The sequence below is a fragment of the Bombyx mori genome, chromosome 25 (assembly GCF_030269925.1).
Source record: "Bombyx mori chromosome 25, ASM3026992v2".
NCBI lineage: Eukaryota > Metazoa > Arthropoda > Insecta > Lepidoptera > Bombycidae > Bombyx > Bombyx mori.
In genome coordinates, this window is record NC_085131.1 from 2,174,797 (window position 1) to 2,198,998 (window position 24,202).

Sequence of the window (24,202 nt, forward strand, 5' to 3'; positions counted from 1 at the left end):
TTTGAAGAAAGACATGTCATAGCGCTCGGGAAACACCGTGGAGGGGAGCTCATTCCATAGCCGGATGGTACGTGGCAAAAAAGATCTCTGGAAACGCACTGTGGATGACCGCAGTGGCTCCAGGTAGTACGGGTGAACTCTACTCCGGTGGCGGGCGGTGCGATGGTAAAAACGAGATGCCGGTATCATCTCGAACAATTCCTCAGAGCACTCCCCATGGAACATACGGTACAAAATACAGAGGGAACCGAAGTCCCTCCGCAGACCCAGAGGTTCCAAACGATCCGTGAGATTGGGATTATCGACAATCCGAACGGCCCTCCTCTGTATGGAGTCAAATGGAAGAAGCTGGTATTTGGGAGCCCCGGCCCAGAGATGGGAGCAGTACTCCACGCGAGGCCGGACTTGTGCTTTATAAAGCAGAAGCCTTTGTCCAGGCGTGAAGTACCGCTTCGCTCTGTTGAGGACTCCCAGCATTTTGGACGCCAACTTGGCTTTGCCTTCCAAATGACTCCGAAACTGGACATCGCTCGAAATGTCGACCCCAAGTATCCCAATACTCTCGGAAGGTTGTAGGGATACTCCTTGGAATTGCGGCGCCATGACAAAGGGGTCCTTCTTCCCAGTGAACGCGCAAACTTGTGTCTTTAACGGGTTGAATTGAACCAAGTTCAATTCACCCCATTTGGAGACTCGCCCCAGAGAGCTCTCCACTTCAGACACAAGTTTTGATCGTCTCTCTTGCACCACGCTTCGAGAGAGACTCTGATGGCCGATATATCGCGCATCCCCCGTGCTGTCATCCGCATAGCAATTCATGCCATCAATAGACAGCATGTCATTGATATACAGGATGAAAAGCGTGGGGGAGAGCACCGAACCTTGTGGAACGCCAGCGTTAATGGTCATGGTATCAGAACAGTCACCGTCTACAACGACCGTGATGCTCCGCCCATCCAAAAAGCTAGCGATCCACTTGCAGAGACCCTCGGGGATTCCGTAAGATGGTAGCTTCGACAGAAGTGCCCTATGCCAGACCCTGTCGAAGGCCTTCACGATATCAAGGCTCACAGCAAGAGCCTCGTCCTTGCTCTCCAAGGCTTCAGCCCACCTGTGAGTAAGGTATACAAGAAGATCGCCAGCTGAGCGACCGTGACGGAAACCGTACTGTCGGTCACTGATCAGCTGGCGATCTTCAAGATACTTCAGGAGTTGTATATTTATAATTTAGAATAAATATCAGTTTTTGGGTAAAAATAATGAACTTAACCAAATACAATAGACTGACACAGATGATAAATAGTACCATGACATGGGGTAAATTGGGATCCTGGGGTAAATTGGGACAAACCTGCGGAAGATTCTCAAAGTACCTGTAGCACGGAATCTAACTAATTTTGTTTATGTTAATATTTATCAATGTATAGAAGAAAAACCAAGTTAACTATGGAAGTACTAAATATGAATTAAGTTGGTCCCAAAAATTCGTCAAATTAAATTGAAAATAGTGGTTGAAAAGTGCGTTTTAAAACAGCTTACAAAACTTTTAAAAAAAGTAATATTATCGTTGTTTTTTCAATAAGATCACAGTTTATATAAGTTTTTAATACACCTGGAAATACCACAACAAACGGTAAGTTGCAATATTCTTATTTTAAATACAATATTTCGACAAAATAAAAAATGTATATTTTTTCCTTTCTTTTTGGGGAAAATTGGAACGTATGTAGGGTAATTGGGAACGAGACTGGAAAAATTAGGGACGAGAAAACACAAACTTGGAACGCCAAAAGACAAAATAGGGATGGCTTGTTAGGGTTGTCACTGATATCTTATAATAGATTTTTTAGCCTATACTATCACTTAATTGCGTGATGTAAAGAAGGTTAATGTGTTCATCAGTTAGTTTATGTAAGTATTATAGGTAAAAGAAAAGTATATATATAATTACTTTTTTTTCGCGACATTTACCTTGTAATATCTGCCCGGTCGTATGTTCTTTATAGCAATAAAAAAAATTAAAAGTTAAAAGAACTCAAACGAATCAAAACTTTTGTTATTTCAGAATCTATTCACGCGTCGAATCATGATTTTGTTAACATTCACAACGCACACACAAATAAAAACAGGCCTCAGATTTTAAATGTAACATTAATTAAAAATCCGAGATATCCAATTATGAGTGAGTCAATTAATTGAGTTTAGTTATTTAGCTTAGAAAGAATTTCTTTTATTTTTGTTATTATTGGCAGTAATCAGATAAAGCTGTTTTTTTATCTTATTCACCTGATATCTTACTCTTGCTCAAAGATTATTTTGAAAATGTTGATTAAATAAAATTATATTATTGCATTTCCAGTCCTTTTGTTTTCTATTTTTTATTCTATTTTATGATTTTGTTTCAGAGTTGTGATTTTTAAGGAAATTAAATAATAATTTTCTAAAATATAACATGCACATACTTTTTTTGATCATTGTATTGTTGATTATCATTCACGTCACATTGCTTCGGTATAGAAACCAGCTTAATTTACACTATGTTGTGTATTGTGCTTAAATTATGGATTGTATTCATCATTTCGGTCCATATAAATAATTATATGGCACCTACCTATATATCGCAGTACTGCGAGTTGACAACCCTTACAAATATCCCAATTTAACCCTTAACCGTGTCAATTTACCCCGGACGCTGGGTAAATTGGGATGGCCATTATTTTACCGATTATTTCTTTAAAATGAATAATGAAAATAATGTAACGGTTTTTATCACCTAGGTACGTTCAAGACTCAACTTATTTTTTTGGTTGAGCAGTGACTATTTAATTGGAACTATGTTAAAATTCAATCTGAAGTTCGATTTTGTCCCTATTTACCCCATTTTACGGTATGCTTACGGATTATAAGTTTACTTTTGCGTTTCTGGACGTTTTGTTAATGCAATCAGCTGAGTCGTTCTAGGATTCGATGATCAATTTTATTTACTTTAAGAAAAAAAGTGTAAAAAATTTATTGAAAATTCCAACGAACAAGTCGAACGAAATCAAAGATTAAGTAATAATTTTCTTAAATTTTCATTAAATCCACGGATAAAATCGTATGGTAATAAGAACAGAAAACAACATAATTGTATTACTTTTAAATAAAATAAAATGCGACAAAAAATACAGGGAAACGATGCTTTTCAACGAATCAATTATTTATATCAAGTAAGTACACCTACCTATTGAAATAATCCTAAATAATTTCAAATTCTAAATTTAGACCACATACGTGAAATCGATTTTTTTGCTAGCCTAAGACAGGGCGTTGTTTTTTTTTTGGGAAGGAGATTTTACCGGTGTCCTCAAGGACTTTCCATTTTCACTAGAACAGGTGGTCGAGTACGGGCTCTAGAAGTTACGAAGTTTAAATGTGACTATCAACCTTGTCTCAACCAAGTCTCAACTTGATTCAATACCTTCATGTCATTAAAATCCATTGTTTTATCTTCTTTCTATTTTGCTCTACTTCTAGTTTTTGCATGCCAGAATCATACCTTCCCCATTTGTCTAAGGTACAGGATCTAACCTGCCTCCATTCTCTTTATCATCAGTTCTTTGCCAGTGCCCTGCTTACCCCAGCTGTTGTGACGATCCTGTGGACCGAACAGTAAACAGTCGACGTCGTCCTAAACACGTCATTTGGGATCCTCCTGATCCACTAATGGTGCTTTTAGGTACTTAGTCTTGAGTTGAGAGGTTTGAGCCATGTGAGCTCACATACTAATTCAGTGAATCTAGTATAGCCATCGAGGTTACTAGAATAGGTAGAAAAAAAATAAAACAAAACTGTTGACTTGTAAATTTAAAGTCTATTTATTATTAAACGAATTATCACATTAGTTTATACTGTTTGTGTGTGTATAAGTTTGAAAGAGACAGAAATATTAAATTTGTTTTGGGTAGGAGGTATTTTTAGTATTTACTAATAGCAGAGTATCAGGTATGTTGCGAATAGCCTTGGTGTACATAGAGACACCGACATCCTGTCAATTTCTGCAATGAACCAATCATATGTTCCAGTTTGAATGTTAGTTAGCTGTGCAGTGAGACTAATCTATATTTCAAGCTGGATAGTTTGGCATTATTATTGTAGTCTCTATGAGCTTCAGTTTCTGTTAAACATCAAGTGGACCGTGAACAAGGCCTCAACAACTTACTGAATGATACAATGCTTAGGACTCTGACTTTTTTTGTGTTTTTCCTCATGTAATCAAGTAAGTTATATACTAATTGAGATATATAGAATTGTTTTTTTTTAGATAAGTAAAGCGATGGCTTCCAAGAACACAATACTATCTTCATATTACGGGAATCTTGTAGTAAATATAGCCAAAAAGAATGTCCTCAAAATGTAAGTCTAAAATTTTTCAATTATTTTAAAATCACAATCTAAGCAATAAGTTTAAAAACTGCCCTTCCAAAAAAGTATGTAGTGTTCTTTGAGTTGATGTAACGATTAAAATAATATCCATATATCCAAGTATAATATTCAAGGATTTAAAAGTGTAATTACCGGTGGTAGGATAGACGTCTCCAAGTGTTTGTACCATTTTCTTGTCTATTGCGAAGTGTTCATGCACTCAGGCTTCTTGGGTGAAATAGCTGTTGTAAAATATAAAAAGAGGCATTTACGTATTGTCTCAAGGAGGGTGGTGGTAGTATTCATTTTGTAATGTAAATGGGCAGTGGTAACCACTTAATACCAGACAGGTGAACAAACACATGCCTTACTTGGAGTGTTACCGGATTAACTTTTTATGGGTCAGAAGGGAAGTGCTACCTAGTCGTATAGGATGGAGGGGTGTTGTAGTTGTCCATAGTAGAATCAGCTAAAATGGGTTGTTACTCATATAATTTCATCATCATGTATTAAGCGTCACATTGAGACCCAATATTTTACACCACAAAGAAGCCATAATCATTACATTTTAAGAAATAAGGTTGATGTCTCAATTGTAATGTGTAACGGCTGTCGCACCCATCAAATCGGGACCTGTGACTGCCAATAAAGGCTTTACACCTACTACTTACACCTGTAATTATAGATATTTACAAATTTTGCTGGTTTATTTTTGTTCGTAGAAATCAGTCGTGACAGTGTGCCGAGTACGCATTTAAACCACGACGATTTGAAATTGTTTTTTACTATTATGATTCGAATTATGAGATTGACAAAATCTTAAATTAAAATAAAATTGAAATTGAGAAATATTTTTTTATAAATGTTTCAGACACCCAGAGGTAAAAAGGCAAATATGCAAAAAGTGTAGAAGCATCCTCATAGAAAATGTATCGACTAATATGAAAATAAGAAATCACAATAAATTAAAGAGAATAGAATGGAAATGTAACATCTGTGGCGAGAGAAAAGGTTTGCCAGCTGAAAAAAATAAAGACCACAGAGTGTGGGTTGAAAAAGAAGAAGCCGTTGTTGAAATAATTAAATGATATGTGAAACCATTGTATAATTTATTTGTAATACTAAACTTATTCCCTTGATACAAATGTCCAATGAAAAAGGTTATAAAATAACTTAGTTGTCAATATTCAAAATCCGAGTTTCTCGCTAATGCTCCCTCTGAATTTCGATTCGCGATTTTCCGCATTCAAATGCATTCACTATTTTAAGTTTATCACTTAATGACAGTACTTTAATTTTCCGTTTTGACATGATACAGAACAGAACTTTCCTTCGCAATTGATTAACGATAAACTGAGTAAGTCCGACAAATAGGACGGTACACAGGCACACGTGTCCATTCGAAAATAATGCGATAAAAGAATACGATAAAATAACAACGTTATTTAGTTCCACGAAATAGAATAGGTTCAATATTCACGAGAAAACAATACAAAAACAATGATAGGAAGTTCTACGAAAGTTAAAAATGAGTCATAAAATAGCAGATGTTAAATTTGTAATTTGTTTTGTCATTTGTTCCTCCTAAATAATATAAATAAATAAATAAAGCTCGGCTGTCGCTTAAAATGACGGGTCCTTGCTATTACTCTCACTTATAGAGTTTTCTTACTTATCCAGTTCTCACTTACCCAGGTTTGACTGTATATAAAAATTAATTGCTGTTCGTTAGTCTCGCTAAAACTCGAGAACGGCTGGACCTTTTATTACCTTGTTTGAAGTCGTGTCCCGGTGTATATACCGGCCCGGATGAGACGTCCGGTGTATTCGTATCAAGCGATGCAACGGTGTTCGAATCTCGCAGGCAAGTAACAATTTTTGTAATGAAATATTTACATACCTAACAAACCTTGACTTCCACAGTGAATTAATATGATTGTGTAGTCAAAATCAAACACGAAAAATTATAATTTTCGTAATTACTGTTGGTAGGACGCTTTGTGAGTCTGCACTGGATTGGTACCAACTTATTTCTGCCGAGAAGCAGTAACACGTTTCGATTTGAATGGTGGGGCATCCGTTGTATAGTAACAATTGAGGCCTGAGAACTCCTGTCTCAAGGTGGTTGTAGATGTCAGTGGGCTCCGGTAACCACTTAACAGCAGGTGGGGCGTGAACTCGTTCAACCATCTAATCAATAAAAAAGACACGCAGTACCAAACATCATTTCTCTTATAACCAAAATTGATTTCTTATTGTAACGAGCTCCCGAGCTCAAAATATGATAGGATTAAGTGTCTACATATTTTGTTATTGAAATGCCCATAATGCTGATAATAATGGCGGCCAGGCGCGTGTGTAACAATTCGTATCTCACATAATTTTGACGCTAGCAGTCGCATCGGTTGATACGCCGGGTATTTTAACGACCCAACTGGATAATCTTTAATCGAATGATGGTACAGCATTATTTAACTTAAGTCGTCGTGGCCTAAAGGATAAGACGTCCGGTGCATTCGTATATAGCGATGCACTGGTGTTCGAATCTCGCTGGCGGGTACCAATTTTTCTAATGAAATACGTACTCAACAAATGTTCACGATTGACTTCCACGGTGAAGGAATAACATCGTGCAATAAAAATCAAACCCGCAAAATTATAATTTGCGTAATTACTGGTGGTAGGACCTCTTGTGAGTCCGCACGGGTAGGTACCACCGCCCCGCCTATTTCTGCCGTGAAGCAGTAATGCGTTTCGGTTTGAAGGGTGGGGCAGCCGTTGTGACTATACTGAGACCTTAGAACTATATCTCAAGGTGTGTGGCGCATTTACGTTGTAGATGTCTATGGGCTCCAGTAACCACTTAACACCAGGTGGGCTGTGAGCTCGTCCACACATCTAAGCAATAAAAAAAAAAAAAAAAAAAAATGACCTTCAAATCTGGACACTTGATGGCTTACCTGAAAGCTTACCGAAATAACTGCCTTTTTGTTAAAAAAAAAAAACACGTTTCATTGCGGCTATATAAATAGACTCCAGTGAAACTCTTTATTCAAGTATATAGAATCCAACCGCAGTTTAATGTTTGGGTTAAACTAATATTTATTTTCGTACGTTTGCTTAAATTATGACAAACTCGTGTTTTGTTTATTTTGGTTAGGTCGGAAGGTTTCTGCGACTTTAATGTTTCGGCATTCGGTAAGCATTGGATAATGCGAACGGCTGATTTGTTGATATGCCTTTCGGATCGTGACCAAGGACCGTAAATAAAGTTTGTTTACGTATTCACACTGCAGTGATGTAATTGTTAAAATGCATTCGTTAACAGACATTAAAACTTTAAAAAAAAGTATATGTCACCACTTAAATAGTTTTTTTGCGATCGTTTAAGGTTTTTTTAACTAAGCTGATGATTAGGGAGACCATATCAGCGTATCCTTAACTCAGCTCACGGGGCTCAAACCTGACGACGTTGCTAACACGAACCCTAGCAAGAGCCGTGCTTCGCAGAATATACCACCGGATCGGAAACGAGACCCACGGAGAAGATCCGGCGAGAAACTCAGTGGGCTGTGTCTGAGGGTTAATTCACTCGTCGAGCCCTTCGTCGCAAGCGACGAGTTCGACGAGAACGATGGCCGGTGCTTGAGGTACCTAAAAGCACCGTTAGTGGATCGGGAGGATCCGAAATGGCGTGTTTTGGGCGACGTCGACTGTTTACCATTTGGTCCGCAGGATCGGCTATGTAGTTCTCGACGACGACGACGATGAGAGGATTCTCGTGTAGTGGCGCTTTATCGAAGTGGCGCATTGATGCCGACTGTAGATACTTACTGATGGACTCTAGGTCCAGGTCGTCGTGCAGGTCGATGTTCCTGACGAACCACGGGGCTCCGACGCCTATTCTGCAAAAACGGGATTGAATAATTTGAAGGGGTTTTAAGTTGAGCAAACACTTGCATACGTCATGACGGGGCGTATGCAAGTTTTGTAGATTGTCACCTTATTTCTAAGGGACAATTTACTTCACTTGCAAATCATCGGATAGACTTTTAAGGTGAGGCATATTAGAGGAATGTCAAATTTGTGGTTAAGATTGGAAGTAGGAGGTTAACGTTCTGCGGACACGTGATCAGAGGAAATGCACTTTACTAGAAGAGCTAGAGAAATTTGATGTAGATGAAAAGAAGAAAGCGAGGGAGAAACGAACGAAGATGGAATAAGTATATAGTCTATATAATTATATAAATGGAGTAGGAGTGAACGTGAATATCACTAAAAATAAATCAAAGTAAGATATATTTAACTGACCCCTGATTGATGAAAATGATAAGAAAAATGATGATGGGCTTTGGATTATGAAATGACGAAATATCCGACATGATTAGTGATTATGGTATTGTGTCGTGGTATCTTAGGGTTCAGTGTGCTTAGTGCGAGTTTTTTAACGTTCTCGATAGCGTAAAAGTTAAATCAAATTTGTATGGACTTGGAACGTTTCCCTACGTTTTCCGCTAGGGGCGCTGTTCCAACTGCATACATTCTTTTACGCTATCGTACGAGAACGTTAAAAAGCTCGCACTAAGCACACTGAGTGTAGCTTTAAAAGCCCATATACACCGAGAACGCCGATGCCTGGGTAACCGGTATATTTTATTTAGTTTGACCTTCGAAAATAAAATAATATTAAAATGGATTTTCATATTAGTTAGAAATAAAAAGAGGCACATGTTTAATCGTCCGGGAAGAGTCAGTAAAATATTGCTTTGGATTGTACTTAGACAATGTCACGTTCCTGATAAAAATTCCAAATTATTAGCCTAACTTAATATTGATGTCTGGCTACAAAACTGGCGATATTTCAAATATCGCGAACAGAACTTGTTCATCAATTTTAACAAAAAAAGAAGTTTGTAGCAAACCGACCGGTACGTCACTCTCGCGGCCGTATGCCCGCTCGCTATACATAGTTAGCATCTATGTCGATCTTTTCAACAGTGTATAATCTATGTTCCGGGCGCTTCCGTTTTGAGTGTGAATAGCGTGCGCCCGCGTCTAAATGTAATTATTGTTTAAAATTGAAAATTGTTTGTGATAAAGGAAGATTAAAATTCGAAATTCGATATTGGTGACTAACCCATAGTTTTAAATACCCCTGAGATCTACCCCTCACTATATCTGGCTGCCCAACGTTTCCTAATTTTTTTCTTGCTTGGACTAACAAAATGGCGCGCACGCTTTTGTGAAAAATTTGCTAACTATTGTATGCTGTTGGTGCTTAATTGTAAAGAATGCCTTTAACTAGAAATCAAGATCGCCAGCAACGTCGCGAAGACGACGTTATTCCTGCTGCAGATGCAAATGCCAACGAAAATCACGAGGAGCATGATAGCCCCCATGATCGCCCCCACGCCGAATCACGTAGCAACAATTCTACGTTCAACCTGGATGATGTTTCAGCGTTGATGGCCTCGCTGCAACGTTCGCAGGCCGAAACATTTAAGAACATTATGTCGTACGTGATGGAACAAAGATCGTCGACTCCGGCACCTCCGCCGATGCCCCCAGTGAACGTAGATGGTACCTTGGCGCGTTGCAGAGCTTCTTTCAGCGGTGCACCTGGTGAATCTGTTGAGGCCTTTATAGATGCAATTGAAAGCTATACAGAATGCGTTCAAGTATCTGACGCTAACATCATACGAGGCCTAGCCATGCTTTTGTCTGCTGACGCAGCTACGTGGTGGCTAGGATTAAAGCATCACATCTCCACTTGGAACGAAGCCAAAGAAAATTTAATATATGCATATGGCACCCGCCTTCCACCACATAGAATATATTTGGAAATATTTGCTTCCCCGCAGGATAACGAAAACACAGACAAGTTTGTTGCTCGTATTCGTGCGCTTATGGCAAAGCTACCGCGGGATGATATTACTGAAAAAGTACAACTTGATATGATATACGGGTTGCTTCATAATAGAATACGCACAAGATTGCGCCGTGAAGAAATCACATCTTTCAATTCATTATTAAACCATGCTCGGAATATAGAAGATTCGATAGAGGAGACTCAATCGAGACCAGTGTCGTCCACTAGTGGTGTGCGGCCCCGGCTGCGAGTCGGCCTGAACCGTGCGCCGCTCGTGCGAGTGCGCCGGCGCCGCGCGCGCGCTTTCCTAACTCCGCCGCGGCCGTCGTGCCCGCCACCGCGGTGCCTGTCGCTGTCGCCCAGCCTACCGTTGCCACGCCTGCCGCTGCTGTGCCAGGTTCTGCAGAGCAATTCGTGACCACGAAGAAACAGCGTCCAGTGTGCTCCTACTGCAAACGGTTTGGACATGCACGGGAACAGTGCCGTAAGTTAAACAACCGAGGTGAGCAAAGTCAATCTAACTTTTCCGAGGGTGTGCAAAATGACAATAATGCGTTTTATAGTGTTCAGTGTAATGTTAATAATAATAACACAATTAGTTCTAATTTACCTGTTCAGAATGCAATGTATGATGTTAAGCAGCATGACAAAAATAATTTTCTGAGTAATTTTGAATGTCAAAATTTTTGTAACCGGGATGCAAATATTAATTATGCTACCATTAACAGAGGCCCTACTTCCAGAAAATCTTATTTTCATGCCTGTAATGATTCTGTGTCAAAGAATATTAACTGTAATTGCACTAGTAATAATGAGATGCCAACCTTTTGTGATTCTCATGTTTTATATAATCAAGATGTTCGGACAAAGTGTAAAAATTTAAATATTTGTTATAACCAGGGAACTAGACCTAAATGTAAGAACTCATTTTTACCTTATAATCAAATAATTGAACCAAATTGTAATAATTTAAAATTTTCAACTAACCATGACTGTGACACAAAAGGCAGTAAGTGTAATTTTGGAAAAATTAACGAATGTGTGGAAATTGATAATTGTTTGAATTTTAATTATTGTACATGTGAGGGAAGTGTTGTAGCGTCCGTGTACGACCGTGAGAGTGATGATAGGTATTTGCATTTACGGCCTATTTTCAAAATTCAAGTTCTCGGTAAACAGGGTACTGCACTTATAGATACAGCAGCTAAGCATTGTATTGCTGGTCACACGCTGTATGCTCTCCTTCTGCAAAAGGGTCACCCTCTTACTCCCTCCACTAGGCGAGTCAAACTTGCTGATGGGCATGTTCGGAATATGGATGTATTGACAACCATATTACCAGTGAGGTTAGAACACATAGTGATTGATATTCCATTTATAATCTTCCCTGATTCTAATGATAATGAAACTTTACTGGGTATTGATTTTATTAATGCTGCCAAAGTTATTATTGATTTTCATCGTCATGAATGGTATTTTAGTACTGATGCTAAGGTGCATTATAAATTACTTTTTGAACCTATGTCTCGTGGTGTGTGCATAGCTTCTACTAACATGCTTCGGGATGATGAAGGTATGCACTTGCAATCAGCTGAGCGCCAAGCATTGTCTGAGTTCCTTATTCGGCATGAAAGTATTTTTACAGCAGGGGGAGGTCCGACACCATTCATAGAACATTGCATAGACACCGGAGATCACCCCCCGATAGCTGTGCCGCCCTATCGCCTTAACCCTTCCAAGAAGGAGACGATGAAGAATGAAATAGAGAAGATGCTGGCAGATGACATCATTGAAGAGTGCGAATCCGCCTGGTGCTCTCCTGCATTGATGATACCGAAGTCCAATGGTAATGTAAGATTCTGCGTGGATTACAGGCGCTTAAATGAAGTAACCAAATCGGATACTTACCCACTCCCACGCATTGATGATCTTCTCCAGAGTATGAAGAAGAATTGTTACATGACCACAATAGACCTTCGTTCTTCATATTGGCAAGTGATGGTCCGAGAAGCAGACAGAGACAAAACAGCTTTTGTCTGTCCCCTAGGCACTTATCGTTTTAAAAGAATGCCGTTCGGCTTGAAGAATGCGCCGGCGACTTTCCAAAGGCTTATTGATCGTCTACGCTCCTGTGCTGCTTTGAAGGATGTTACAGTACTTGCTTATCTAGACGATTTGTTAATTATTTCAGAAGGATTCCAGCAACACCTACAAGACCTGGAAGCTGTTTTTAGACGTCTGTCTGAATTTAAACTTCACGTAAACAGAGAGAAGTGCACTTTTGCCAAAGAAAGGGTCCGTTATCTGGGCCACGTCATCACTCCAGACGGTGTGTCTCCTGACCCTGAGAAGGTCAGTGCTGTCCTTAATATGCTGGAACCATCTAACCTAAAACATTTAAAAACTTTTCTCCAAACATGCTCTTGGTTCAGGAAGTTTATTCCAAACTTTTCAAAGATAGCAGAACCGCTTACTCGACTGACCAAGAAGAATTACACATGGAGCTGGGGACCTGAACAAACACAGGCATTCAAAGAATTGAAGCGTCTGCTGACCACGGCGCCCGTACTTGTTCAAGCGAATTTTAAACAACCCTTAGTACTGCGTACCGACGCGAGCAACTATGCACTTGGCGCAGTTTTAGCTCAAGGGGAAGGCAAGGACGAAAGGCCTATCGAGTATGCTAGCCGCCTACTCACCGCAGCGGAGCGCAACTACTCTACTACAGAACGGGAAGCGCTTGCTGTAGTCTGGGCCGTGGAGCGTTTCAGGCCATACCTCGACGGCCAACCAATTATTATAGGCAGTGACCACCAACCCTTGCGTTGGTTGCTTTCTTTAAATTCTCCTGCTGGTAGGTTGGTCCGTTGGGCGCTTAAACTCCAAGAATTTGACATTAGATTCGAGTACACCCCAGGAAAAGCTAACGTTGTCGCTGACACGTTAAGTAGACCGATCTGTTCCAACGAAACACAAAATAACTGCGGCATCTGTTCTGTCATTTGCGACCTGCCCACCAAGTCACCTACCCAGTTACGTCAAGACCAGTTGACTGATCCGGAAATACAGAAGATCGTCACAGAACTGGAAGGAGTGGATGAACTTGCTGCTAAAAGATGGTCAGAAAGAGGATTTCTAATGGAACAAGGTGTTTTATATCGACTTAATCCGGATTCTGATGCCGAGGCTCCACAATTAGTCATTCCTGCCCATCAAGTGACCGACATTCTCAAAGAGCTTCACGATGCCCCTACCGCTGGGCATGCAGGAATTGACCGGACTTACCAACAAGTCTCACGTCTGTTCTACTTCACAGGAATAAGAAGAATCATAACCGACTATGTAAAGGCATGTATCCATTGTCAACGCTATAAGGCTGCTAATACCAAGCCTCCAGGTCTATTGCAGACGCCGGTGATGAACCAGCGCAACGAAGTCTTGGCAGTTGATCTTTTCGGCCCGTTACCACCTGGAAAACAGGGGGAGCGTTGGATCTTGCTAATAGAAGATACTGCTACGAGGTGGACAGAACTTTTCCCATTGAAGGAAGCTACTGCTGAGGCGTGTGCACATGTCCTCATAGAGGAGTATTTTATGAGGTTTGGTCTTCCACGCCGACTAGTTTCTGATAATGGCGTACAATTTATTTCGGCAGTCATGCGTCAATGCATGTCCATCCTGGGGATAAAGCAAAACCTTATCCCTCTCTATCACCCAGAAGCAAACCCCGCCGAACGTAAAAACAGAGATCTTAAGACTTTATTAGCACAACTCGTGGAATGTGACCACACTTCCTGGCCAAACATGTTACCAGTGATTCGATTCGCTCTTAATAACGCTAAATGTCGCACCACAGGTATGTCACCTGCTTACTTGTCATTTGGCAGAGAGATGAGGTCCCCCACAGAAGTCGCCCATGACCTTCGTGCTGTTCTAGACAAAGATAACTTTGTTCCCCAAATAACTCCCTATCTCAGGAAATTTGTTAACTCCTTTTCAGCGGTGCGCGAACGTGTAGAGACGCTTCAAGATAAAGCTAAAGGGTATGCTGATCGTTCGAGACGGCCCATTGAAACATTCAACGAAGGTGACATGGTTCTCATCAAATCACATGTCCTCAGTAAGAGCGCTAATGGCCTTACTTCTAAGTTTGTTCCAAAACGCGATGGTCCGTATCGCATCGTTAAAAAGGTCAGCCCTACTACTTACCACGTCGCGCATGTTGACAAACCTGATGAAGTTTTAGGGAAATATCATGTGAACGATCTCACTCTATACCGTGAGAATCAGAGTGATGCTCTTCCGCGGCCGGTGATGCCTAAAAAGAAACGTGGTCGTCCCCCAAATAATGTTAAAACAGATTCTCGAGTTCCAGGGCATATGACGACACGGCATGCTGAACCATGTGCTGAAGCTCCACGTCTTTCTCCCGCAGCTGGTGGTATGGTTGGTCTTGCGCCTGTCCCTCAGCCCAGTAGTAATGAGATGCTAGTCCAGGAGCGAGGGCGTCCTCCAGGACTAGAGGGGGAGTATGTAGCAAACCGACCGGTACGTCACTCTCGCGGCCGTATGCCCGCTCGCTATACATAGTTAGCATCTATGTCGATCTTTTCAACAGTGTATAATCTATGTTCCGGGCGCTTCCGTTTTGAGTGTGAATAGCGTGCGCCCGCGTCTAAATGTAATTATTGTTTAAAATTGAAAATTGTTTGTGATAAAGGAAGATTAAAATTCGAAATTCGATATTGGTGACTAACCCATAGTTTTAAATACCCCTGAGATCTACCCCTCACTATAAGTTCTTATTTAATCATTTTGTGATGCATATAACTAGTCGGGTCATAAGTATTGTCATACAGTAAAAACTTTTCTTTTAGAATGCTGGCCACAATAAAGTTTATTGAATTCGAATTTCGAATTGTTCATGAAAATAAAAATGTATACTTTTAGAATTTTACTCATTTTTAAATATGGAGTGGACGCTTAAAGAAGACCGTGTTGCAGTTATTGCGTTGCATCGTTGCGGTTACGCGCCAATTAAAATTTTTAACATACTGAAAAATTTGAATATAACCAAAAGATTCGTTTATCGTACCATCAAACGATACAATGAAGACTCTAGTGTAGATGACAGGTCAAGAAGTGGTCGCCCTCGGTCTGTTAGGACTCCAGCAGTGATAAAAGCTGTGAAGGCGCGAATTCAAAGAAATCCCAAACGTAAGCAGAAACTGTTGGCCCTTCAGATGGGGTTAAGCAGAACCACGCTGAAAAGGGTGTTAAATGAAGACTTAGGGCTTCGGGCATATCGAAGAAAAACAGGACATCGTTGGTATGCTCGTCTAATAGACCTGAGACTGAAGAGATGCCGCGCTTTGTTGAAGCGGTACGCGGGAAAAAAATATCGGGAAATTCTTTTTTCCGGATGAAAAAATTTTTACCGTAGAAGAGAGCTACAACAAACAAAATGATAAGGTGTACGCACACAGTAGTGAAGAAGCGAGCAACCGTATTCCGCGTGTCCAACGAGGTCATTTTCCATCCTCGCTCATGGTATGGTTGGGAGTTTCTTATTGGGGCTTAACAGAGGTACATTTTTGTGAGAAAGGTGTAAAAACGAATGCAGTTGTGTATCAAAATACAGTCCTGACGAACCTTGTGGAACCTGTTTCTCATACCATGTTCAATAACAGGCACTGGGTATTCCAATAAGATTCGGCGCCAGCTCATAGAGCGAAGAGCACACAAGACTGGCTGGCGGCGCGTGAAATCGACTTCATCCGGCACGAAGACTGGCCGGCCTGGACTCCAGTCCAGATTTGAATCCGTTAGATTACAAGATATGGCAACACTTGGAGGAAAAGGCGTGCTCAAAGCCTCATCCCAATTTGGAGTCACTCAAGATATCCTTGATTAAGGCAGTCGCCGATATTGACATGGACCTCGTTCGTGCTGCAATAGACGACTGGCCGCGCAGATTGAAGGCCTGTATTCAAAATCACGGAGGTCATTTTGAATAAACTTTAGTGTCATAAGAATCTATGTTTTGTTAAGTTCATTTTGGTATATGAATGGTTACATAATGAATAAACTTGTTTCAATTATTTTACATTAAACATGTGACAGAATTTATGACCTGACTAGGTATAATGTAAGTTACTTGAACTTCGAGAGAAAAGAAATAAATTGGATTGTAAAGCCTTCTTATCGCAATAGGTAATGTTGATTTCAATTCACGTTTGGAAATATAAATATTTTTTACGATTATATTTAAAATATACAAAAACATATTTGTTTTTTTGCCAAAACAATATTTTAACAAATACAAGATAAACATGTAAATTGTGAAATGCGTCTTTTTCTGTTTCTTTCAATAATAATATTATTAATAGCTTTATGCAATGCATCTTTCTACGTAGATTCAAAAAATAAACAATTAACAATATTCCGAAAACCTTCGGCAGACGAAGTTAAAATATCTCCAAAAACAATTCAGTATAATCATGGTCGTATCAGAAATTTTCCGGCTCACAACTATATTCAAGATGATAAAAGAGAAGAATATAGTCCATCTACTAATCACCTGAAGAAGAATATAAAGAGCTTTTACAACGAAGATCTTGAAAAGTTGAAAAGACCGCGTCACCTGCCTTCTAGAGCGAACTTAAATTTTATCAAAAAACGAATCCCTAAGTACAGAAGGGATGATTCTTCTTCGTCCGATACCGAGAGTTCCAGTAGAGAGATGAAAGACTGGAAAGAGGAATATGCAGAATACTGGCTGGCGAAGAAATTGGAAGCGTTGAATACGACTATGGTCCCTGGAGATTCTGTGAACATGGTCGCTGCTAGTAAGTAGTCGTCGTGGCCTAAAGGATAAGACGTCCGGTGCATTCGTGTTGAGCGATGCACCGGTGTTCGAATCCCGCAGGCGGGTACAAATTTTTCTAATGAAATATGTACTTAACAAATGCTCACGATTGACTTCCATGGCGAAGGAATAACATCGTGTAATAAAAATCAAATCTGCAAAATTATAATTTGCGTAATTACTGGTGCTAAGACCTCTTATGAGTCCGCGCGGGTAGGTACCACCGCCCTGGTTATTTCTGCCGTGAAGCAGTAATGCGTTTCGGTTAGAAGGGTGGGGCAGCCGTTGTAACTGTACTTGAGACGTTAGAACTTATGTCTCAAGGTAGGTGGCGCATTTACGTTGTAGATATATATGGGCTCCAGTAACCACTTAACACCAGGTGGGCTGTGAGCTCATCCAGCCATCTAAGCAATAAAAAAAAGTGTCTATAATGCTATTAGTTGTTTAATCTTTTGCAAATTGTATCCACTAAATGCGTTTTGTTTTAAAGGACCTTGGGGTGTCTCGTGCGGAGACCCAAACCAGCATGACATGCCTTGGGGTACGTGCATGCTGCCCATGGAATGCGACGCCGAGTACAGGATATACCGCGGCGATCATTTCTGCGGGAGAACTGAATTCGTTTGTTGTTCTCTACAACTATCCGCATTCGACATGCACCAAGATATTGACATTTCATTTGCCGACTCAAGTCTCTCGACCGATTCAGAGGAGCGTAAAGAACGAGATAAAGATTCAAAGGAAAAGAAGCGAAGCAAGAAAAGGAGAGATAGACGCAAACGCAAGAGAGAAAGGGACAGACGCAAACGCAAAATCAAGAAGAACATCCGAAGAATTGTAAAGGAAATCAAGCGGCTACTGAGCAAAACTTACAGGAACGGTACGACCGAACGAAAAAAGAAGACCAAAATGCTCAAGAAGTTTGTATCGGACCTGAAGAAGCAGTATAAGAAAGACAGAAAGACCGTTAAAAATCTACATGAAGTTGAATTAGTGAAGATAGACGCTGCACTTCAGAGGAAACTGAATCAGATAAGATACGCTAATGAGAACTTCATGAAGAACAGCACGTTTAGGGACATAGTCATTAACGGCACGATGAATAAGTCCGGTGCTAGAATGCTGGTGGAGGCTTATCCTGAGTTATCCAGTTACATTGATGCAACCAGACGAAGCGGAGCGTCGTACGTGCCTAAAGATTATGTCGAGTACGACATAGAATATGGACTAAATTACTATCCTTAATTTACGAAAAATACAACTTCAAATGTAGCGACAATGGCCCAAAACACCATCTAACAAATTATGAGTTTGGGTAAAAAAATCAAAAAATACGTTTCTTTTTTGTAAATTTTCAAACGGAATAAATACTATCAAATTTATAGGCCCTAGATAAACGTCTTTATTCAACGGGTTCTGTTTTATTTCGATGCACAAACATCGTTGAAGTTTCAGTTCGGAAAACGGAGTTCTCTTTTAAGGAATTATCTGTCTGAAAGCTGCAAGTAGAATCAATAAGCTGCTGCTGTAGACGCATATCTCGATCTAACTGAACTACATAAATCCTGGTTCAAACGTGTACTTTTTAGTTTAGGAGGTGAATGTAAAACAGCTAAGCTCGAATTAAATTTAGCATTTTTTCGTAGGTCTATGCAATCTTTTCGGCAATGTCGCGACGTGTCGCTTTGTCATTAAGGATCCTCCCGATCTATTAACGGTGCTCGACGAGTAAATTGACGCATAGACATAGCCCACTGAGTTTCTCGCCGGATCTTCTCAGTGGGTCGCGTTTCCGATCCGGTGGTAGATTCTGCGAAGCACTGCTCTCGCTAGGGCCAGTGTTAGCAACACTCTGGTTTGAGCCCCGTGAACTCACCTACACATTAGACTGAAGCTGAAATATCCTCTCAAGGCTATCAGCATAGGTAAGGAAAAAAATACTACTAGGTATTCTTTTTAACCTACCTATACTGCTAATCTAGGGATTATGCCAGCTTAGCCACTAGGTAATAAACAATACTGATTTAATTAAAAACATTAATATTCTACAAGAGTGCAAGCTCTTGAACTACTCTGGCATAGTTCCAGCGAACTGAGTGTGACACGTGCTACGTACAGATTGTATCGCTCTCGCGTCTCTTACTACATATTTGTTAACATTCTACAAACACGAGACTGCAGTGTATTATAATAATAATAATAATGTTTTTATTTCAAGTATCCATGACTCATATAAATTGTTAATAAGACTTAGACCTATGTTAGTGTTATTATTAGTTATTATGCTTTGGATGTTTGAAATGTTCTATTTTTGTCTTCAATACTTGTACTCAATGTCAAAGCCTATAAATCAAAATTTATATCAAATCAACATGAAATTATTCAAAAAAAGAATATGTTAGAAAATTAAATATAGGCGAAACAACATTGTGGCGTATTTTGTAACCCATTAAAACATAAGCAAAGGTAGTTGGGAATTAATTTAATAAGCAAAACTGCTACTGCACACCATTTTTTTTTATTGCTTAGATGGATGGACGAGTTCACAGCCCACCTGGTGTTAAGTGGTAATTGGAGCCCATAGACATCTACAACGTAAATGCGCCACCCACCTTGAGATATAAGTTCTAAGGTCTCAGTATAGTCACAAAGGCTGTCCCGCCCTTCAAACCGAAACGCATTACTGCTTCACGGCAGAAATAGGCGAGGTGGTGGTACCTACCCGCGCGGACTCACAAGGGGTCCTACCACCAGTAATTACGCAAATTATAATTTTTGCGAGTTTAGATTTTTATTACACGATGTTATTACTTCACCGTGGAAGTCAATCGTGAACCTTTGTTGAGTACGTATTTCATTAGAAAAATCGGTACCCGCTTGGAATTCGAACATAATTCGCACCATTGGTAGAAGAAAGTCGCAAGTACAATTACTTCAAATTTTTTTTATTTCACTATTCGTTAAAGGAGACCATGACACATGTGCTCAACAAGTTTGAAAAAAATATTCCAAAAAATGACGGAAATATCGCAAAATTTGCGAAATGCTAAGATTTTTATTTTTTAAATGATTCGCCTTATTATTTACGTAATTTTTGTTATATTTGGTCATTTCTGAAATTTTCCCTATCACAAAAGCTTATTGTTACTTATACACAATTTTATTAAAATATACGTGCATAAATGAACATGCCACGATATTTGATGAAGATGTGAAGTGCGCAAGTTCAGTTACTTGTTTTTTGTACGTGACTTTTTGCGAATCATTCATACCTAATATTATAAGCTCGCTTCTTCTATGATTAATTTCGATGGATTTTAATTTTTAAATGAAAATACCTAATTTTATACTGTATATTTTGAAAATATTTCGTAACGTAATTATAATTAAAAACAAAAACATTAGCATATCAGTTGGATAAACCACACTACATATTTACTTATTTCTTGCGAAATTTGATTATACAAAAATTTGTATCACGAAATTTCTTGTTTGTTTTTAAATCTATCACGCACGAGAGTGGTGCATGGGCACTAGCTGAATAGTTCTCACGTGCATGCCGTTACCTAGTTAACTATCATTGATCTAAACGTATGTGTACCATTTTGAATACGTATATAGGTACCATTTTTTACGCAAAGTTAAATACGATACTCCTGCAAACTGTACTGCAGAAGTAAAGTTATGGATATTATTGAAAGAAAACGTAAATGACTTGATGCGCATGCGCATGCATGACATGTCAATGAGTTTACTGAAGATGGTATTAAATCTAAATAAAGTCTCAGAGGAATGTTCTTCTTCTTATGACGATGGACCATAAACTAGTTTAAGTAATACAGTACAGAACAGTGGAACTAGACAATGTGATTCCGTATTAGCAACTTTGTCGGAAACTATAAACTTTTATACAGAATCAACCAAAGAATCTCGATCAAAAGAAACACAATCGCATAATGCAAATGTTTTAGAATTAGCGGAGGAGAAAGTCAGTGGAAAAGAAAACCCTATTTAAACTGCCAATGATATAAATTTCATCGCATCGTAGTTTACCCATAAAAATAATCAAATAGCAATGAAAATAATTAAAAAAGAATGCGAGATGAAAGTTCCTGGCAGGTGAAGAAGTAAAATATTAAAAAAATTTGGTAAATCATACCGTTAATGGATACAGGAAAAGAGAAGAGAAAAAGTTACGGGAGATCCATGTAGATAAAAGAAAAAAGTGTAACAAATAAATAGATAAATTGTTATTTTCCACTATTATTGATGTTTGGGAAATTCTGAGCGTCAATAGAATTGTATTTTATTATAAGATTTGTAAAATCTAAGCCTAAACGTATGACACTGGTAGATTCGAAAAGCATATACTTTGGAATATAATTTCCCAAAAAGTTTAAATACTGAAAATGTAGTAACTATTTGCGAAAATATGTTTATACAGAATTTGGATATAAATGATAAAATTGTGTACACAGCTTGATGAATAAGAGATGGAGTCAGTGAAAGATTTACGAGGATGTCATTCTGACCGGCCTAAAAAGTAGATGATTTAAATAAAAAGCTTTATTGATCATATAAACCAATTTCCTAGAAACTCAAAGGGAAAATTTGGACGAAAAGCTTACTTATGCTAAAAGTGTTTATATCTAAATTGGACAAAAGATCAACAACTCTGTCAAAATGTTAAGCCAGCAACACTATAACAATAGACCCTTGCTCTATTTTCAACACAAAATTCAATATCTGATTTTTCTACCCAAATTTTTTTTTATGCGGTTATGAAGGTGTAGGAACAAGCGGATGATAAAAAGAAAAAGCAATTGAAATACGAATACGAGAATTATTTAAAGGACAAAAAAATTGTACGGGATATAAAAAGCACAGAAAAAGAAAAAGCTAATACAAAAGAAAAACCAGTAGCAAACTTGATTTAGAAAAAAAATTGACATCAATCGGAGGTCGGAGTTTTTCGCAAGCAAACAAAATACCCAGTATAAAATTTCACTGTTCATCATATTTTAACTAAAGGTGGTTATTGCTATATGCGGCTTGCTGGAATTGCGAAAGGGGAAGCCAATGAAATAGATGTCAATGGATTTTTTTACAAAATGAAGCATCGAGGGGTATCAGAAAAATATCGTTATATTTGGAGAATTGTTCAGGATAAAACCGAAACTATTTAGTTTTGCACTATATATGTATATATGGATGTTGCAAGAAAAATTATCCACGGCTTTTAAAAAAAATCTCATTCTCAGAATGAAGGAGACTCGATGCAGCATGTAGAAACAAAAAAAAACGAGTTTATTATGCACCAGACGAAAAGCACTCAATCGTTCGCAATGCGAAAGGAAATACGAAGAAGTATGTATTGTGAAACACATGATACAAGAGAATTTCTTTAACTATAAACGATTAGTTGAACTTGCTAAAAACTGGTATGAGGATATCGCTGGCAACAAAGTTTTGTGGTCTAAAATAAAACGATTATTTTCTGATCTCCAAAATCCTATAATTATTAATATGAAATATGATATTTATGAAGAAGAACCTAAATGGGTTAATACCAATGCAAATTACAGAAAGGAAAGGCAGAACAGAAAGGTTCAGAGTGAAAGTAACCAAGTATTATCGGCACTAACGCAGATATACAATGGTCTATCTATCTATCTATTTCTAGAAATTTCAACAGAGACTTGATAAGTCCTTGTTATGGCAATAATATACGATCGCATTATCATGGTTTTTATAAATGATTACGTCTTGAGCATTTTATTGACTAATTTACTTTTAAATATTATTATCAAGTCCTTTTGTTTAAGAAAGCTGGTTGATTGCATTCAATATGTTCATATTAACAATTTAAATTTAATGACTACCTTAAGCATTCAATTTTCACATAAATAATAGCAAACAAATGTTGTTGTAGTAAAAAAATACGATTTATTAAATATATTTTAACGTTTTCTGTCAGAGTAGAATAAGTAAGTTGTTAGTGATACAGACATATTTATTTTATTATTAAACTTGTAATAAAAACATAAATTTATTTACTATGATTATTTCTATTTTAATTCTTCCGCAACAAAGGCGTATTTTTTTATACACATACCTACTATGCTAGGTCAATTTTGTCGGCAAGAAATACGTAAGTAAAATTACGAAGCTATGATCAGTGTGAACACCGTAGCAACAAAGCGGTTACTTTACTTATTCCTAAAAGTCGTAATATCATAACGGGGATTAAAGACGTAACAGATTAATTTCAAATTATTTCGAAAACTACTCAAAATTGTTTTAAATCAATAAAAGATATATATGCAGCTTAATTTTATTCATGAAGTCTCTTAAGAACATTTTCATCTATGATTTACCATTTCTTAACAAAACAGTTTTTTTACGTTCCTGAAAAGTTCGAGTTTTTCACTTGCGACCTTTTTCCACGAATGGTGCGATATTGGTGCATCGCTCAACACGAATGCACCGGACGTCTTATCCTTTAGGCCACGACGACTTCAAATATGCTATAAGGCGGTTATATTTTGGATTGAAGGTATATTCTATCAAATACTCGCTTTGTTATCACCTTTGGTTGGAGCCCGTCTCATATAAAGCATACCACTTCAGTGCGGGAGTATTTTTGGAGATATGACGACCGGCCCAAAAAAAAACAACAAAAGCGCATCGACCTAACACACCGGTGCATTGATATGAATAGTCTAGATTCGAAACTAGATTGTCTGTCACCGATTTACTTAACATACCAGAAATTATATTTTATCAAATTATTTATAATAACAAATGTATTTTATTGCAGATTAAAATTTGATCATGGTCACACTTAAAAAAATATATCTTAATATGTAGTCATTATTACCTGTCAAGTCCGTACAAATATAAGTTGATTACTGATCTGCTTATTCATTGAAACTTAAATAAGAATAAACAATCCTTTTATTGTAAATTCGATAATATTGCTCACGAAACATAAAGTTCTATAATCGATAACAACTAAGATGTGGGACAAAGAGACATTGAGCCTGTTATTTCGCATG

At 38.4% G+C, this 24,202-nt stretch overlaps 2 protein-coding genes and 1 long non-coding RNA gene across 4 annotated transcripts in view; 2 read left to right on the forward strand and 1 right to left on the reverse strand.

Moving 5' to 3' along the window:
* LOC105842984 (uncharacterized) overlaps positions 1-23,206 on the forward strand; it is a 204,130-nt gene extending 180,924 nt beyond the window's left edge. Inside the window, exons 2-3 of one of the 2 annotated variants that reach the window (XM_062676042.1) lie at positions 16,415-17,121; positions 17,635-23,206. In XM_062676042.1, coding sequence (XP_062532026.1) covers positions 16,620-17,121; positions 17,635-18,389 — 1,257 coding nt within the window. In that variant the 5' untranslated portion in view covers positions 16,415-16,619 and the 3' untranslated portion in view covers positions 18,390-23,206. Of the gene's footprint in view, positions 1-15,860; positions 17,122-17,634 lie in introns of those variants that run through there. The other variant, XM_012697649.4, reaches the window with a different exon arrangement.
* Positions 2,894-5,512, forward strand: LOC101735312 (uncharacterized). The gene is made up of 3 exons (XM_004923330.5): positions 2,894-3,209; positions 4,304-4,395; positions 5,276-5,512. The coding sequence occupies exons 1-3, from the start codon at positions 3,153-3,155 to the stop codon at positions 5,490-5,492; spliced, it is 366 nt and encodes a 121-aa protein (XP_004923387.1). The 5' UTR covers positions 2,894-3,152; the 3' UTR covers positions 5,493-5,512.
* LOC134201364 (uncharacterized) lies at positions 3,834-7,676 on the reverse strand. The gene is made up of 2 exons (XR_009976627.1): positions 7,365-7,676; positions 3,834-4,646 (listed from the first exon to the last, which is right to left on the reverse strand). It is a non-coding gene; the product is annotated as an uncharacterized LOC134201364 (long non-coding RNA).
* Positions 23,207-24,202: the final 996 nt, after the last annotated feature.

What these genes read in the sequence shown, in the direction of transcription:
- LOC101735312 (XM_004923330.5), top strand. Translation starts at nt 3,153, where the DNA reads ATGCGACAAAAAATACAGGGAAACGATGCTTTTCAACGAATCAATTAT. An exon ending in GAATCAATTATTTATATCAA is followed by an intron (nt 3,210 to 4,303) that starts GTAAGTACACCT and finishes GTTTTTTTTTAG; the next exon opens with ATAAGTAAAGCGATGGCTTC. An exon ending in AAAAAGAATGTCCTCAAAAT is followed by an intron (nt 4,396 to 5,275) that starts GTAAGTCTAAAA and finishes TAAATGTTTCAG; the next exon opens with ACACCCAGAGGTAAAAAGGC.